The sequence below is a fragment of the Hippocampus zosterae genome, chromosome 13 (assembly GCF_025434085.1).
Source record: "Hippocampus zosterae strain Florida chromosome 13, ASM2543408v3, whole genome shotgun sequence".
Classification (NCBI taxonomy): domain Eukaryota; kingdom Metazoa; phylum Chordata; class Actinopteri; order Syngnathiformes; family Syngnathidae; genus Hippocampus; species Hippocampus zosterae.
Window position 1 is genome coordinate 9873940 of NC_067463.1, and position 19987 is coordinate 9893926.

The window sequence follows — 19987 nt, forward strand, 5'->3', positions numbered from 1 at the left end:
CTCGGGGCAGTGACCCCCAAACTAGATGAGTGGTTGCAACAGATCCCGGGAACAACATCGGACATCTCAGTCCAGAAATGTGCAGTGCTGGGAACAGCAAGGATACTGCGCAGAACCCTCAAGCTTCCTGGCCTCTGGTAGAGGACCCGAGCTGAATGAGGGACGGACACCACCCGAGGGGTGAGATGAGGATTTTTTATATATATATATATATATATATATATATATATATATATATATATATATATATATATATATATATATATATACACACACACACACACACACACACACACACACACGGAATTTGTCTCCGGTATAACACGCTGCATTAGTATCTGAGGTTGAAGTCATTAAATCATCCATCCATCCGTTTTCCAAACTGCTTATCCTCACTAGTGTCGTGAAATCAGTAAAAGCCAAAATAATGAATCAATCAGTTCCTTTGAAACAATGGCTCTGTACAGTTACAGTTACAGTAACAGTAACGGTGAGTGACTGGCATAGTGTAGGAGAGAAAGCAAAAACAACACAAACAAACACACAATAGTGTGATGGCCTTAATTGTGACTCACTGCCACCATTCCGTGACCGTCAGCGGCCAGGTTAATGCTACAGCAAACGTGCGGTAGGAAGGTCAACGATTAAGTCTGCGGTAATGATTCACACAGAAGCTTTGACGACCAATTATCCCCCCTGCAGGCACTGAGCTAGCACGGAGCCACTGGTCTCTTCTACAGACGTGACTGTGAATGTAAAATGGGAGCTGAAAAAAAAAACACACGCATATTAACTGACCAAAAATGATTCCATGATTTCCTCGAATAGTGGACTCTCCTCCAAAAGAAGCTGTGCTTGAATTAATTTGCTCCCATTGAGAGCCACAAATTATGAACGACTTAGCTCTAATAAAATAAATAGTTAAAGAAATATAGGAGAATATAAGAGACAGCCGGATGAACAGCCCATCTCAGCTCATCCCAGTATCCTTGCAAAGGATAAAGAATATATGACCGTGAGCGGTTATAGCAAATGTCGAACTGTGTTGCTGTGCTGTTTGTGTTCAAATATCAGTTGTTCAAAAGCCTACATATCCATTTGCCGTTATATGTTGGCATTAACAGCAAGCTAGCAGACAAAGGTTTTAGCTATGCGATTGTTTTAGATTCTCAGACAGTAAATTTCAAGTGGGAGTGGCATTAAACATCTGAAGGCCTCTTTTATGAAATATTGTTCATTATTAGCCAAAGTGTTTCTTATTGTGGAGTTGAGGTCACTTCCGTCATACTGTGCTCTTACCTCAAGTTTGCGATCGCAAACCAAACCAGCCCCCCCCCACCCAAAAAAAGAAAAATGGGTCGAATGATGGCTGGTATCTGGAAAAGCTCCTAAGTCAGGCCAATCGCATCTCAAGTTGTCACATGAACTTATTTTTATGTTATTGTGAAAAGAGAGATAACATAAAAATATGTTAGAAGTACTGCTAAATTAATACTTTCTGGAAATTAACTTTTTCAAAGTTGGTTTGGAATCATGAGAAATAAAGCAAAAACATGTTTTGAATGTCATTTGCTTTTTTTTAATTTCGTTTTTTGTGAAGGGGAGGGAGGATTGATTCAAATTACTAATTAAGAGTTTTGCGAGAAAAAAAGGATATTTTATTTTAAGGACATATTGCCAATACCTAATGGAGTTTCATCATTCCAGTTGTGAGTCATGTTTACGCACTTTCGAAAGAGGAAATCAAAGTGAAAATACCGTAAACTAAAAATGTAACTGGACCTAACGGACAAATTGAAAGTGGATTAACATTGGACCCTGAGAGGAAATGGAAATAGTCTAGTCACTAAGATGATCGTCTGCTGAGTCACAGGGCACAGAGGACACTCCACACTTCCTGACCGTTCAGCCATCGATCCACCGAGACGCACTTCCTGTCAGGTGACTTCTCTCTTTTTCTCTCTCACTGCCTGTTTACAGGTTTGGGAAGTAGGGCGGAAATCAAAATCATGACATTGACCCCTTTAGCGGCGCTTTTGACTAAACGGCTTGTCACCGATCGGTCTTTATTGTACTTAATGTGCAACATCCACAGCCGTGGCAATAGTTTCCTCATGAAATCCTCTATATATCTATTTGGTTAAGAAAATGTTCAAATGAAAAAACAAGAGCAAGAGAAAAAAAGAGAGGCGTTTATAAATATAAAAATGATCATTCCTGGTGCTAGTATATCATTTTGAAGAGAATACCAGTTTGTTTACTTGGCAAGTATTGAAAAAAAAACAACTGACCAGCAATAATCAAACACAGGAAGTGAAAAATAGCAACCTGCCCAAATCCCACATCGACGGATAATTAAGTGTACCGGCTGACAGGGGCATTTGCATTGCGTATGTCTGTGTGTGAAACTATCAAAAGAGAAACACCGTGTGTGATGTGGTTTGGGTCATCCCGAACACCAGCCATCAACAGATGGTGCTGTCATGGTACAAACAACAGGACCCGAGGATGGAAGTAAGTTTCCATGTACTTGGTTACATCGGTGCAGCTGCTTTATTTAAGAGAGCAGCCATGCAATATACTGTACACCATCCTAATGTAATTTGCATACCAATGAGAATGATGTATAACATGGGACATATGCATTAGGTGCGACAAACCGTAGAGATGTACGGACGCATGTCAGGGCACACTCTGCAGAGAAAAAATGCAAGAAAAAACATGCAGTGGGAAGGAGTGAGCTACAGGCGGGATCTACACTGTAGGTCCAAGTGCCCAATTCCGATTGAATGACTATATCCGCTGTCTATTTCCATGTACACTTCAAGCGACACCATGGGCGCCCCAATTGCATGTAAGTAACTCCTCAAGAGGCAACACCGTTTCCCAGATGTAAAAAAAAAAAAAACACCTAACAATACAAAATATTATCATACATTTTTGTCCTGTGTTTTAAATACATTTTTTCTGATTAAATACTTTTTATAGTCACATTAGGAGCATCAGCAAAAGAAGAAATTGAGGCTCGGCGCACCAACTGGCCAGCTAATGTCATTTTTCTTTTTATCATTGAGTTCAAACAATATCACTTGAAGCACATTGAAATACGGTCAGGAATCTTTTTTTTATACCACTTGATAGGCATCTGCTTTTGATATGGTGTCAACAAACAAAGCAACTTCAAATGGCAAGAAGACGGACGCAGGAAGGATTCAGGCAAACAAGCAGACAGAGTGAGTGACTTAAAGGCTATTGTCCTGGATACGGTTAACCTCAGTGGGTTTGTCTTAAATGTAGGCTGAGACATCACCTGCGGCAGTGCCTTTATCCCACCTCACTCTTGTCTTTTGCTACTTCTCTTGCTCCCTCTTCCTTTGTGTTGTTTGCTCTTATTTTCTTCCTTTTCACCGAGTCTGTTTGGCAGTGTGCACACATTACCCCAACGCTAGCCAGGAAAACATCCTTGTTGCGCTCTTTAGGGATGGCAAAGTTAGCATGAACTGAAATATCCAAGAAGCCATAAAACAGATTCAGATGAGGGTCTCCCCCCCCCAGACATTCGCAATGGCCTGGCGATGAACCCTATTGACTGCGTTAAGCCCCCTGTCAAGCAGGGGGACGAGACAATTTGATCTACTTCTGTAATGTCTTGGCAGCTATGAAACCAGCCTGGAATTTATTGCTCACACACACATAATGATTTGCAATAACTGAACGATAATTTCATCTTTTCATCCATTATTGTCAGCAAGTACTGTATACTGTATTCAAATATGCTAATAAAAACTTTTATTTATTTGGCAACATGAGATGTGCACAGGTCTCTGTTGCTTATTTTCCCACTACCTTAATATGTCTCATTATTCTCCCCCCCCCCTCCACTTTAGCCTGCTCTCTATGCTTCTATTGTTGTTGCCTCTCCTTCATAATTCTGTCCCTGAAGTCCACCATCTGTCGCCCATCTTTCCATTACCTCTCTCTTCTCTTCTTCATGATGTGTTTACCAGAAAAGCTTAACAGTAACATTATTCTTTTACACACTCAATGGCCACAAATTTAGGTACACCTAAGGACTTTATTTAACCCCCCTACCCCCCCCCCCCCCCCCCAAAAAAAAAACAAACAAACATGGGGATAACATGCATATTACACACAAGAAGTTCGGAGCCAGTATCGAACCCTCCACCTCTGAGGTTGACATGCTGACCAGCAGACGACTGTGCCACCCTCAAGAAAAGTCGATTACATTTCGATTAATCGTCGAGACCAACAAAATACCACATTTTTCGAGATAGTTTTAATTTATGTCTTGAATTAGCTGACAACGTATTATAGGGCGCCTGTTGCCAGCTAAAGTCTGAGCTGCTAGCCGCTGAGCAAGTGCCCCATAGTGTGAAAATGCTCATTTCATTCTCATCATGAGAGGGGCCGCTCACATTTAATTAAAAAAAATAATAATAAAAAAAAAAAAAAAAGAAATTGGTGGAGATGGTAAAAAAATCTGTATGTGTGTGCCGTGCTTTAGATTGTGCAGGCATTTCAAGTATACTAGCTGGTTTGAGTCATCAAAAATAACATCCCCTTTGAGATGCTTACCATTGCACAGCAAACACACAGAGCGAGCAGACACATCATCTATTAGAGAGGCCAGGAAATAGAAAGATAGGTGACAGATGGCGGACTTGAGGGGACAGAACTGAAAGTCTCAAATGGAGGAGAGGCAACAACAGGAGAGGCACAGTGAGAAGGGGGAAGAAAATAGCGAGTGGTGTCGGGGGAGAGGAAAATGCCAGGATTGGTGCCAGGCAGACAGCACTCTCAGCACTGCACTGCTCGTTGTTGGCTGTCCACAAGCACTCCCTGGACGCTGCCAATAATGGCTTTACTTCAACATGCTAGCGCATAAACACATGAACTCATGAAGAACATTAAAAATACCCAACGCTAACACATATTGTATTCCCATCTGTGTGGGGACACATCGTTGACCTGTTTACCCATCTTTGTCACTCCGTTTGACCAACAACACAAGAAAATGTGACCTTTGACCTTGAAGCTAAACCACAGCCTATTGCCAAGCTTGTTCGGTGTCTGCCAGTATGTCTACTTTCTTCAACGTGCGTTTCTCTTGCTTCAAGCTTTTTTCAGATTACTGTTGATAAATTTTGCAGAAAAGGAAAGATACCAAAATACTATTAAAAAAATACGATGCACATTTTTTTTACAATAAATGATCAGATTTATTATTCATCAATGTTTTGTTTTTTCTAAGATTGGCTGATGCTAAAAAAGGGCAATTGATCCACAAATTAACATGAAAATCATTTTATTCATCTATTTCAATTCGAGTTGTTTCTGACAAAACATTTTCACTTGCAGTCTTCAAACTTAATTGCGGCAACTTGATAACAGTGACTTGATAAAATTCTACCAGACGAGTGTGCCGTAAACACAAGTCAGTCAGTCATAAATCAAATGACAGTAATTTAAACACATCTGTGGCTTTAGCACTTAAATTTTTCATGTTTCATAAAATAATAAGAGAACATGTGGACTGCACTTAAGGACTTACCTTATCGAGACACGATGTAACTTTTAAAAAAAAGAAAAGCCGACTGGCCGACCGAAATCAACCATCTTCCCGACAAAAATTAGTCTTTGCAATTTCCTACTACATTATGATCTTGATTTGAATATGATTAATTGTTCACTCCTAGTCCTTCATTTCAAACTCTAATGAAAATATGCAAAAATAGACACACACAAACACACGCGCACACAGGCTTGATCATCATGATGCAACTGAAGTGTTGTTGTCCATATCTCCGTGTTATATTTATCACACAGAGGCAACTGGGCCTGCTAAAACGACAAAAACACACACCCGCACACACACTATATCACTCAAGCTAAATGGAGACAACTGTGAGACAGCAAGATAGCTGGCAGGGACAATGGAAATATCACCAGAAAATAACACACATGCACACACACACACACACACACACATGCGCACACACACACACACACACACACACACAGGCGGAGTTCACGCAGCAAGCTAAATGCTAACAAGATCGAGACACAAAACAGACATGTTACCTTTTTGTGCGTCGAAACATGTCGCTAGCAGCAGAGGCTGTGTTGGCAGGTGAACATGAGCGCAGCTGAGCCTCCACTTACACACACGCACACACACACGTGTACACTCACGGAGGCAGTTAAGAGGCAACCGCTATAGCCCACATGTCAGTTCAACACACACACAGACACACACACACACACGCATCACAAGAGAGGGAGATTCAGAGATGTGAGGCAGGCAAGAGACAAGAGTTTAGAATATGAGGGCTGCATCCCCTGGATTGTGTGCACCAAGCAAGGAAGAGATGGAGCATGGGAGGGGTGGATGAAAGGGGGGGGGGCAGATCCACAGACGGAGGGAAAGACGTAAGGGAGGGGGGCACCAACACCATCGAAAAGATGAAAGAGTGAGACGGGAGAATGCGAGAGGGAGAGAGGGAGGCGGTGGAGAGATGACGGAGCAGCCGAGCGGAGATTAATTTGAGGATAGACAGCGTGGGGCGGGCAGGGTGCTGGGGGGGCTGAGCGGCTTCAGTGAGGGGGTGGGGGGGGGCGCATGTGTTATTGTGCACATTTTGACTTGCTGGCACAAGGAAAGCAGGGTGGCACTTTTTTTTTCAAATGAATGAAACGCCTGGTGGGAGTCAATTTGCAACATGATAAATTGAAAATGAAGTCTGAAGCCAAATTGTTGATGTAACCTGATGTCGAGCGCAGTGACAATGCGGTTATGGTCATATTGTCAAGATGAATAAATCCTACTCATCTCATATTTTATTTTAAGCCACTTCTTCAACAGGACTGGCCTTTAAGACACATATCAATGTGCAGCATTGTGTCACATTCAAAGCATGCAACAATCACCGCCTTAATCAGAAACCAACAGCACTGAACACAGTGGTGCATTGAAATACAAATTTAATCTGTTCCTTGACCATGCTTGTGACAAACAACACTGTGATCTGAACTCAAGCTCCCCAATTTAATGGATGATGGATGGATGGATGGATGGATGGATGGATGGATTTGTGTGTGTGTGTGTGTATTTGTATATATATTAGAGCTGTCAGTTTAGCGCGTTTTTATTGGCATTAATTTAAATGAATTTTAACGGGATTAAATTTTTTCTCGCGAGATTAACGCGGCACACGTCACAAGCGGATGTTACTTGTTTGGAACTATTTTGTGTGGAAGGTTACAGTGTTCTGCGTCCATATAAATAGAGCGGGTGGAGCTTCTCTGTGTTTGTCTGACAGTGGTAGCGACCTAGCGAAAACAAAACGTCTCCAGTGTTGTCATTTGAAATGAGGTCTACACAAAAACTGTAGAGAGACTTCCGCACAAGAAGGACCAACACAATCAACATAGCCTGACTGTGTTAGGGGGAGTGGACCCCCCTCCCCCTTTCAGAATGGTTTGCCCCAGCAGCACGGGAGAAGTGCGTGCGCTTTTTTGTATGGCGGGCAGTTTTGAATACAGCAGCACATAATGAACACTGGTGTCCGGTGTCTCGTTATTCTTCAACAAACATACAGAAACAGACTGCTGTGTTCACAGTAAACTTGAGAAAAACGAAGTATGTAACCATGGTTTAAATCTACTATAGGCTGAGTACTAGTTTACCTTAGATGTGCACTTTATAATGTTATATTGCTGTTTTGATTTTATAAAAAAAGCTGTTAAAGCGGCTGTTGTGTGAAAAAATATTGTTTTCACTGTTGTTGATGGACAGTAATATTGTGTGAGAGATTATGTGTGAATAACTGCTCCAAGTGAAAAATGTTCATGTAAAATTGAAAATCAAAATTGTTATTTCAGTAAATATTTGCATTTGGCACATAGAAAACTGATTCATAATTCCATGTTGATGAGAACATTAAAATGGGTGAAAAATAGGACAAAAAATGTCAAAGGAAATTCAGAAACGATAAAAAACGTGTGAGTAATCACGATTAATTTTTTAGTCCATTTGAATTAATTATGACAGTTGCATTTTTAATTCGATTAAATATTTTCATCATTTGACAGCTCTAATATATATATATATATATATATATATATATATATATATATATATATATATATATATATATATATATCAAATGTGGCATATACCAAGGTGATGCACTCTCCCCACTGCTGTTCTGCATAGGACTGAACCCCCTAAGCCAAGTAATCACCAAGACAGGCTATGGATACCGCCTCAGAAATGGAGCTACAATCCGTCACCTCCTCTACATGGATGACATAAAGCTGTATGCTAAGAGCGAAAGGGACATAGACTCCCTGGTCCACACAACCAGGATCTACAGCAGCGACATCGGGATGTCATTCGGGCTTGAGAAATGTAGTCGGATGGTGACTAAGAGAGGAAAGGTAGTCCGCACTGGAGGGCTATGACTCCCTGAAGGAACAATAGCAGACATTGAGGACAGTTACAAGTACCTCGGTATACCACAAGCCAATGGCAACCTCGAACTGGCAACAAGGAAAGCGGCTACGGCCAAATACCTCCAGCGAGTGAGGCAAGTCCTAAGAAGCCAGCTCAATGGCAAGAATAAGACCCGGGCAATAAACAGCTATGCCCTGCCAGTGATCAGATACCCTGCAGGAATAATAAGGTGGCCAAAGGAAGAGATTCAGACCACGGATGTTAAGACCCGAAAGCTCCTAACCTTGCATGGAGGGTTCCATCCCAAATCCAGCACCCTGAGACTGTACGCAAGCCGAAAGGAAGGAGGCCGGGGACTAGTGAGTGTGAGAGCCACTGTCCAGGATGAAACATCCAAGCTCCATGAATACATCAAGGAGAAGGCTCCAACGGATGACGTACTCAGAGAATGTCTCAGACAATGGGGAACAGAAGATGAGGCGCAGGAAGAGGGACCATCATGGGAGGACAAGCCCCAACACGGGATGTACCACCGGACCATAACTGAAGTGGCTGATCTCAAGAAGTCCTATCAGTGGCTAGAGAGGGCTGGCCTGAAGGACAGCACAGAGGCACTCATCCTGGCTGCTCAGGAGCAGTCCTTGAGCAACAGAGCCATCGAGGCTCAGATATACCACACCAGACAAGACCCAAGGTGTAGGTTGTGCAAAGAGGCACCTGAGACGATTCAACACATAACTGCAGGGTGTAAGATGCTGGCAGGGAAAGCCTACATGGAACGCCATAACCAGGTGGCTGGCATAGTCTACCAAAACATCTGTGCGGAGTATGGACTGGAAACCCCAAGGTCAAAATGGGAAACACCTCCGAAGGTGGTGGAGAATGACAGAGCGAAGATCCTGTGGGACTTCCAGATCCAGACTGACCAGATGGTAATGGCGAACCAACCAGATATCGTGATCATAGATAAAGGGCAGAGGAAAGCCGTTGTAGTGGATGTAGCGGTCCCAAGTGATGGAAACATCAGGAAGAAGGAACATGAGAAACTCGAGAAATACCAAGGGCTCAGAGAGGAGCTGGAGAGAGCCTGGAAGGTAAAGGTGACAGTCGTGCCTGTGGTGGTCGGAGCACTCGGGGCAGTGACCCCCAAACTAGATGAGAGGTTGCAACAGATCCCGGGAACAACATCGGACATCTCAGTCCAGAAATGTGCAGTGCTGAGAACAGCAAGGATACTGCGCAGAACCATGGCAGCAGGAGACACCGACAACGGATACTTAGAGTTTATGAATGGAAAGTTTACTTTAAAAGTTGCCAGATTGCTTCACTGACAAGACCAAAGTTACCTGTTCATCTCTCTCTGTGTATCATACAGGTGTACATGTATGCCACTGACGCGATTGTTACTTGTTTGGAACTATTTTGTGTGGAAGGTTACAGCGTTCCGTGTCCATATAAATAGAGCGGGTGGAGCTTCTCTGTGTTCGTCTGACAGTGACAGTGCACTGCTGTTGTATTGACCTAGCGAAAATTAAACGTCTCCAGTGTTGTCATCGAACCAAGTGTAGTCATCCGAAATGAGGCAGACACAAAAACCGTAGAGAGACTTCCGCGCAAGAAGGACCAACATAATCAACATAGCCTGACTGTGTTAGGGGGAGTGAAACCCCCCTCTTTCAGAATGGTTTGCCCCAGCAGCACGTGGGAGGTGCTTGCGCTTGTTTGTACGGCCGGCAGTTTTGAATACAGCGGCACATAACGAACACTGGTGTCCGGGGTCTCGTTATTCTCCAACAAACATACAGAAACAGAGTGCTGTGTTGAAAGCAAACTTGAGAAAAACAAAGTATGCAACCATGGTTTAAATCTACTATAGGCTGAGTACTAGTTTACCTTAGATGTGCACTTTATAATGTTATATTGCTCTGTTTTGATTTAAAAAAAAAAAAAAAGCTGTTAAAGCAGCTGTTGTGTGACAAAATATTTTTTTTCACTGGTGTTGATGGACAGTAATATTGTGTGAGAGATTATGTGTGAACAACTGCTCAAAGTGGAAAATGTTCATGTAAAATTTAAAATTTAAATTGCTATTTCAGTAAATATTTGCATTTGGCACATAGAAAACTGATTAATGATTCCAAGTTGATGAGAGCATTAAAACGGGGAAAAAATAGGACAAATTCAGAAACGATAAAAAATGTGTGAGTAATCACGATTATTTTTTTAATTCATTTGAGTTCATTATGACAGTTGCATTTTTAATTACATTAAATATTTTAATCGTTTGACAGCTCTAATATATATATATATATATATATATATATATATGATATGATATAATATGATACGTTCAGGGATAATTACATATGAAGCATCATTATACTGTATCATTTAAGTCTTTAAGAAAATATTACTCTTGTGTAGTTACTTTTTTTCCAGGATAAAATCAAATTTAATATTCAACATCTTATATTTTCTTGTCCTTATATCTTGTTAAAGCCATCAGGCCAATGTTACTGTAAAACCTTGAATATATGCCTGTGAGTATTGCTGTATGATCCGTCTACTTGTGTTGGACAATATGTTTGTGTTCAGCTAGCTGTTGCAAGCTAAACACCACAACAAAAATGCAAATTTTTAGCCTGTGTGCCAAAGGTGTATGTTCGCATTCAGAGTGGAAGCTACGTGGTTCCTTCAAATGTATTCAATTCGCGTCCTGTTCTATTTAATTCGACAGTAACCATCAGCTGAGGGTGTCAAGAAACAACTTGAAGCCTCTTTTTGAAGAATATTTACTTTTTGTATTCACCAATCTGCCGCTAGTTGTGAAGTGGCCGGGATGTGAACTATTTTTAGCTTTCAGACCATCAGTGTTCCTTTGAAGCGACATACTGGCATCCTACCAACTTAAAACTAGAGCCTCAATAACATATTGATAGCTCAGTGGCTTGGAATAAGAAAACAATCTGTCACGTGCACCTAGTCTTTAATAATAGTCTCCCAGTCAAGACACCTTTGATACTGCCTGAGCACTAGCATTGGCGTTACAATTTTGCTTGTCAACAGTTTCTGTCCAAATCTTAGCGGCTTGAAAAATGCAGGGTACTGCAATCATTGTTGATTTCAAACTAAGTAAATCCGACACCAAAACTATCGGGAGAAACCCGTAGCACTTACGCTCACACAAAACAAACCTATAAATAAAGATGAGTTGTGTATTTTTTCCTCAGTAGTTGTAGGAAACAATCATCTGCTCATAAAGCACCCACCGCCTCAGTAAAATGTCAGTTTGGATGTCATACATGTCACGGGAGCAGCTCAGCAGTGTGTCATTCAGCGAAGCATCATTTTGTGTGACACACACACACACACACACACACACACACACACACACACACACACACACACACACACACACACACACACACACACCATGCTGTCTCACAACTCCCGAGCTTAAACAAACCCAGCAAACGTTAAAGCTGATGCGGGTCGACAGTTGCACAGTGGTGCCGAGTGGACTAATTGAATAATGGATGTCGTCTCTAACATAGGAGTAGATGAAATATACATGGTGGAGAAGAAATATAGGCGGATGGTGGTGATATAGGGAGGGGCGGTCATAGAGAGTGGCGGGTGTCATGATATGATGAAGACGGCCAGACAATTTTTTTTTATAGCTCAATAATTGCAAATCTGTGGCTCACCCTCGAATAAAGTGACACTTGAGCTCCACCCATCAGATGACCCAAGTGAGTTATTTTTCTCCTAATCTCCCGCTGCGACATATGCTGGAAGTCAAAGGCCACGGGCAAAACACAGCGGGCCAAGCACACACACACACACAGGCGCGCAACAATCAGACAGTAAAAGTGAAGCGGGGTCGTAATTACTCATGCATCGAGATGCAGAGTGTCTACATCGACAGACTCTCTTGTTGCCAGACAGCACCTCTGCCCTCAAGGTGTATGCAGAATACTAAGACAAATAAAAGACACACACACACACACACACACACAAACGCGCGCACACCCACAAGCACATATAATGTATTTAGCCATACATTCACACATCCTATCCTCAATTGCTTCTACGGTTTATATGATAAGTAGACGGATAACAAGAGAGCAGTCATAAAATGTATTCATGGCTGTGGGCTACAAAATGTTCAAAAAAGATTTAATTGATTCTCACACCCCAAATGATAAGCATATTCAGGGAATTAATCCCCCCCCACCCTCCCCTTGCCGCCATATCGGTCTTTGTTTTTCAAGTCAGCTTTTCTGTAGCAGACAAAAGACGCGCAGTCAATTTGGTTTAAATTTTTCGCGGCTGCAATCTAGCAGCGGGGAACTCAAATCTTTCTCTCACATAAGAAGTAGAAAGAGGCATGACGGCTCCACAATGAGTTTCAGAACCACGGACAGAGACACATGCACACGTCGAGGAAATGACAATTGAAACTTGTAAAGTCAGGGTCTCTTTATGCTGTGCTGGTTGATTTCATATTTGTTGAATTTCGAATCTCTGGCCCATTGGAAATAATGAACATTTAATTTGTTCCGGGGAGAAACTGCCCCATCATAAAACCCTTTTTTTCCATTATACAGGCAATGTTTAAGTAGTTTTAACAATTGAATTTTCACACGAGTGTTTAATAAATAAATAAATAGGTAGGGTAAAATAAGACTAAATACTTCTTAGAGGAAAATTAAACCCCAATTTTTCAGGAGGCAAGAAACACGTACCAGTCAAACACATTATTCTGATGAATACCACATTCATGGAATGAGAATTAAATTGAATCGTTTCTCAGTTTTCAGTCTCAGGGAGCCCAAATGTTGAGCAATATCACCTCCTGCTGTCAACGGAAATGAAAGTGACAACTTCAATGTCAAGAGTGAATTCCGCTCGATGTGGAAAGTCACATGACCAACCACCCAAAACAGGTCAGCGACGTGCTCATGACATAATGTCTTGACATCTTTTTTTTTTTTTTTTTGCTCTCTTGATATTAACACGAAACTGTGCTGAGGATTCCTTTCTTTAACTATGCAGTGCGTATGTATAAATGGATGGCGCTATGAATGAATGTATTTTTTCCCCTTTCTATATTTGTGTTACTCACCAACAGATAAATATATTGGTTGTTAGAAAACTACAATCACTGCTGGTTTCCTTACAAACTCAGCTTGGAGCAGACCTGAGTGACGTCATAGACGCTGTAATCGGGACACCTAAGATCCCGGCGCGCTTATATTGGTCAGTTGAGACTCCAAGCTTGCATGTCTTTGAAACTGTTGGCTGTGGAACAAGAAGGAATACAATTCCGTGCCTCCTGTATGCAAAGTGCCTTTATTATTATTAATATTTGTGTTTTGCATAAAGCTGCAGCTATTCTGAAAGCACTATAGACTATATAAATAAAGTTGAGTTGAGTTGAAAATTAGGGATGGATGGGCTGGTAAACAGGAAGAGCCTAGTGGAACTTTCACTTGGGGTAAGTTAATTAGAGGCAATTTAAAAGGTGGCTGATGTGCACTGAATGCGAGTTTGAATATGATTAGTTCATTTTGAACACAGCCGCATCCCAAATTATATAATGATGTGCAACCACAACTTTTGCACCCACATTTCCATAGATGCTTATTTTTACTTGCCTACATGATGGGACGGGGGCGTCAATCCAGAAATATGGATTATAGGTCACATTAATTGTGAAAAACGTTTTGAAATTATCCATCTTGGTCCCTTTTATTTTATACCACAAAAACATTCAAATAGGGGTGTGTAGACTTTTAGATCCACAATGGATGGATGGATGACTTGACAAACTCATTATTTAAATAAAAAAAAAAACTAAACTTAGAGCCAATCTCATTATGTTAATAATAATAATAATAATAATAATAATAATACATTTTATTTGTGGGCGCCTTTCTAGAAACTCAAGGACACCTTACAACAAGCAGTTAAAATCACGAGTACAATGTTAAAAAACTACATGAAATAAGATAAGAAAAAATACAACAAAATAAATAAATAAAACAATGGCTTTATGGTCTGAGTGAATAGGCTTGTCGAAACAGATGTGTTTTGAGGCGGGATTTGAAATGTGTTAATGAGGCTGTATTACGAAGGTCAGCGGGGAGTGAGTTCCATAGCTGGGGAGCAGAGCGACTGAAGGCTCTATTTCCCATGGTGACGAGGCGAGCAGGGGGGACAGAGAGGAGGACAGAGGAGGAGGAACGAAGAGAGCGGACAGGCGTAGGAATATGGATGAGGTCAGATAGGTATGGAGGGGCTAGGTCATGAATGGATTTGAATGTGAGTAGCAGGATTTTATATTGAATGCGGTGTAAAATGGGAAGCCAGTGGAGATGTTGGAGGACAGGTGTAATATGGTTTATGTATGGCGTGAGTGTGATAATGCGGGCGGCTGAATTTTGGACCAGCTGAAGCTTATGGAGGGTTTTTTGAGGGAGACCAAACAGAAGGGAATTACAGTAATCGAGTCGCGAGGTGACGAGGGTGTGTACAAGTATAGCAGTGGACTGAGGAGTGAGAGAAGAGCGGAGCCGGTGGATGTTTCGAAGATGATAATATGCAGAACGAGTGATGTGGTTGATATGTGAGGTGAAGGAGAGGGTGCTATCAAGGATGACACCCAGACTCTTGACCTGAGGGGAGGGGGAGATGGAAGAGCTTTCGAAGGGAATGGAGAAGTTGTTTATTTTGTTTAGATTGGATTTAGTGCCTATAAGGAGGAATTCAGTTTTATTGCTATTCAGTTTGAGGAAATTTGAGGTGAACCAAGATTTTAATTCCTGCAGGCAGTTGGTTAGGGAGGATGGTGGAAGTACGGTATTAGGTTTGGTAGAGATGTAGAGCTGGGTGTCATCCGCGTAGCAATGAAAATGAATGTGATGTTTCCTGAAGATATTACCCACGGGAAGAAGATAGATTAGAAATAGCAATGGGCCAAGGACAGAACCCTGAGGAACACCTGAAGTGAGGGGAAAGGGGTGAGATCTAAAACGTTTGAGCTGGATAAACTGGGTGCGGTCAGAAAGATAGGAGCGGAACCAGGAGAGGGGGATGCTGGTGATGCCAATGGAGGAGAGTCTGTCGAGGAGGATGGAGTGAGAGATGGTGTCAAAGGCTGCACTGAGGTCAAGCAGGAGGAGGATGGCGAGTGAACCGGAGTCAGCAGAGAGAAGAAGGTCATTGCATATTTTGAGGAGGGCAGTTTCAGTACTATGGAGGGGACGGAAGCCAGATTGAAATTGTTCGTATAGCTTATTGGAGGAAAGATGGGTGTGAAGTTGAGCAGCTACTGTTTTCTCTAGAAGTTTGGAGATGAACGGAAGGTTTGATATGGGACGAAAGTTGTTCAAGTCGCAGGGATCAGAGCCAGGTTTCTTCAGTATGGGAGTGACAGCAGCAGTTTTGAGATGAGATGGTACAATGCCAGTAGAGAGGGAAGTTTGAATAATGTTAGTGATGAGAGGGGAGAGGGCCGGGATAGAAGCTTTGACTAAAACAGTAGGGAGAGGGTCAAGCTGACAAGTAGAGGATTTGGACTTCTGGATTAAGATGGAGATTTGGTGGACAGATGGGGATGTGAATGCAGAGAATAGGTGGGTAGGAACCGGGGAGAATGGAGAAGGAGGGTTAGGAGCAGCTGAAGGGGTGAGTTGCTGGTGGATAAGTTGGATTTTGGATGTAAAAAATGAGGCCAGAGTATTACAAAAATCAGTGGAATAGAGATGTGAGGGAAGAGTGTCAGCAGGTTTAGTGAGTTTAGAAATGAGTGAAAAGAGTGATCTGGGGTTGCCTTCATTGGAACTGATTAATCCAGAGTAGAAGATTGATTTGGCTTTGGATATTGAGTCCTTGTAATGGAGAAAGTGGGTAGTGTACATTTCTTTATGAATGGCGAGTCCAGTTTTTCTATATAATCTTTCAAGTTGACGGCCTTTTGATTTAAGTTGTCTGAGGGTAGGGGTAAACCAGGGTGCTGTTTGGTTGAAGGAGACAGTTCGGGTTTTGAGTGGGGCCAGGATATTGAGAATGTTATGGAGATTTGTATTGTAGTGTGTCAAAAACTCATCTGTTGTAGAAAGACAATCAGTACTGGGGAGATTGTTGATAAGTGATTCTAAATTGTCCGGGTTAATGTCCTTGATTTTACGGAAATGTATAATGCGTTGTGGGTTGGATTTGAAAAATGACAGGTTAACATTGAATGAAAGCAATAGATGATCTGTGTATGGGAGGAGATCGGTTTTACAGTTTGTTGGTGATAATCCAATACAGCAGATCAAGTCCAGAATATGTCCTTTACTGTGTGTGGGAAAGTTGACATACTGTTGAAAACCAAAACTGTCCAGACAGGAGGTAAAGTCTTTGGTAAGTGAGTCATTGATATTGTCCATGTGTATATTAAAATCTCCTAAGAGAATCACATTTGGTGATAGTGTATACAGATGAGTGAGGAGTGTAGTAATGTCAGTGATAAAATTCTTGTTTGGTTTTGGTGGACGGTAAATAGTGGCAATCAGTGTGGGAGTTGATCCAGAGAGCTGTATAACAGTCGCTTCAAAAGATAAAAAAGCAGGCACATTTACAGGTGCAAATTTCCAATCCTCGCGCAGAATCATCGCGAGGCCGCCTCCCCTCCCAGTCGTGCGCGGCACAGCGTGATAAACAAAGCCCGGTGGAGTAGCTTCATTAAGAGTACCATAATCATCTGGCTGCTGCCAGGTCTCAGTCAGACACAGAATGTCAAACTCACGGTCTGTCAGGAGGTCGTGGACGAACTGGCCCTTGCTCGTAAGGGAGCGGATGTTCAGTAGGCCAACGTTGACAGGAGTGCAGCTGCGAGCGACCGCGATGCTATCCGACCTCGGGACGCGTGTCAACACAGAGGCATCCGCACGGCGTCCGGTGTTCTTCCGTGGGCGGCGAGCGGTGGACCAGAACGACCTGATGGAGCTGGAGTTGTCGTATTGATAGTTTCGGCGTGAGCCCCGGTGAGTGCACCTTCGCCGGGGCACGTAAAGGATGTCCGGGTGTTGGAGCAGAGCAGGCGGTGGTGGACCGTGTTGATTAAAGTTGAGTTTGAGCTCAGTGGCTGCATATTGGTGAAGCGCTTCCAATGAGTGGTGGAAAACACACAGAGCGAACCAGCAGAAAGCAAGCCACTCACAGCTGATTGACATAGCCGGACCGGAGTAATGAAGTCGGGAAACGGCAACAGTTAGTGGGTAAGCTAGCCGCTAGCCGCAACTCAACGACAACTCAATACTCGATGACAGGTAATGACAGTTCGGCCGATCGAGTGTGGATTGATCATTGTTCACTCGGTGACCATAAAAGCAGGTCGACATAAAATATGTCGGCTATAAAAGATAAAAAATTGACATGAAATGGACTTAAAAATCAAAAAATCACGGGGGAGTAGCGGCGTCCAAAATTCGCCAGCGTTCACTCCGGAAGTGACGTCTTCATGTAGTGGCGACCCCTGTAGTTGGGCTGCTCGTACATTAATTCTAGTATGATGCTCATCCTCATTTTTCCCATGTGTCTTTTGGGAGGCATTTAATCATCTTTGTCAGGATGCTTTCAGTCTGGAAATGGAGCAAAAAAGGATTCTGGGAATTCACATGAAAATATCCACCTGTGTAGAGACAACGTCTCTATCACTGTTATCCGGCTTTGCAAAGCTATCGTCGAATGTTAATCTCTGGCTTTAAATGTGACATTTCGAGGGAAAGTTGGTTAATCCTTTCATTAAAAAAGTGTGCTAGTATACTGTAAATCACATATCCCTTACTGCTCTCCAAACATTTTGGCTCCTTTTCTCTCCTTGGCTCTAAAAGATTAGTCACCATAAAGGTGTTTGGAATTTAAATAATTGGGATATTTAAACTGCCAAAATGTCAGAGATGTTGATTTGTGTTCTCAAGCAAAATCACAAGGATTGTCCATAATTATGCTACGTATGTGCGACGATTTTATCAGGCCCATCCACTCAAATATTAAATTCGACTGAGATATTTGCGAGTTAACCAATACAAGGTGTACAAAATGACCAGCACAGCGAATAACGAACTCTCAAATTACACAACGGGGCCCCAAGTTGCTCAAGGTCCTTGTGGTCCTTCATTCAATAACATCTCAATAAAGCAGACCAAGCCTTCTCCAGTTTACTACTCCAGTTGTCTACTCTTGAATTGAAATACCCATGCAATGCAGAAAATGGCAAGTGAAATATAATGAAAGCGATATCATCACGTGCAATGACAAACAAACAAACAAATATACAAAACAATAACATACCTGCTACTCTTCCGTGGCAGTGGAAGATCCTTCTGGCAACAAAGAGAAAAAAGGATACACATTAGACTTGTCACACATACATTAAAAAAATGCCACTGATTGAAAATTTTCCGTGTGCTAATGAGTGCATAAAAACACTGCATTCATTTATTCAAAAAGAGCAGCAGCTCATTTACAGACTTGAAGTGGTTTCAAGCAATTTCTCGCAACATAATTACTATACCGTATAGCCTAATATTTAACCTTTTGAAAAATGAGGGAGTTTCTAATTGGAACTTTTTTTTTTACATGAAAGTGTTCACCTTTAAACTATAATAGTGCATGTGCTTTATGAAATACACGGGGCGGAGCTAAAGCCTATCCCAGCTGACTTCCTGGTCACCAGACAATCACAGAGTACACACAGACAAACAACTATTCACACTCAATTTCACAGTTTTTGACTTTTTTAAAATTAAACTGAACATGTCTGGTTTAGAATCAATCCAGGAGGCAAACAGATGTCACATTGTTTATGTTTTTAGTTTTCACTCACGTCTTAAATGTTTTCAGGCGTGCTTATATTTTGTAGAAATTTGTTCATCTCTCTTTCAAGCTCTACATCCTGCCCTGATGTCTCTCCATCAAATTATTGCGATTGTCTCCACTCCACCTCCATGTATATGGAGGTATCCCTGAATTTACTCACACAACTCACGAGTTGTTTATCGCAGGTGTTTATTTTTACGTCCACACTCTCAAATATACGGTTAATAAGTCACACTAATGGTGTAAAAGGTACAAAAAAGTTTAGTATTTATCTTGGTCTCCTTTTTATACATCACAAAAACAGCAATTCAACAGGGCTGTGTAGATTTTTATATCCACCGCAGGGGGGCAACCTATACTCTCGACACAGTCAAACTACAAAAAGTATTATAGAATGGCAAACTTAGTTTCAGGTGATCCCTCATTTATTGCGGGCATTTTCCAAACCGCTTGATCCTCACTAGGGTCGCGAAGGGTGCTGGAGCCTATCCCAGCCGTCTTCGGGCAGTAGGCAGGGGACACCCTGAATCAGTTGCCAGCCAATCGCAGGGCACACAGAGACAAACAACCATCCATGCCCACACTCACACAGAGGGACAATTTAGAGCGCCCAATCAGCCTGCCATGCATGTTTTTTTG

General features: G+C 42.0%; 1 protein-coding gene across 3 annotated transcripts in view; it reads right to left on the minus strand.

Annotated features, from left to right (window-relative positions):
- Window positions 1-19987, minus strand: part of LOC127613205 (microtubule-associated serine/threonine-protein kinase 1-like) — a 72259-nt gene that overhangs the window by 35429 nt on the left and 16843 nt on the right. Inside the window, exon 2 of one of the 3 annotated variants that reach the window (XM_052084143.1) lies at window positions 18821-18849. In XM_052084143.1, the coding sequence (XP_051940103.1) occupies window positions 18821-18849 (29 nt within the window). Of the gene's footprint in view, window positions 1-6102; window positions 6502-18820; window positions 18853-19987 lie in introns of those variants that run through there. The other 2 variants (XM_052084142.1, XM_052084144.1) reach the window with 2 other exon arrangements.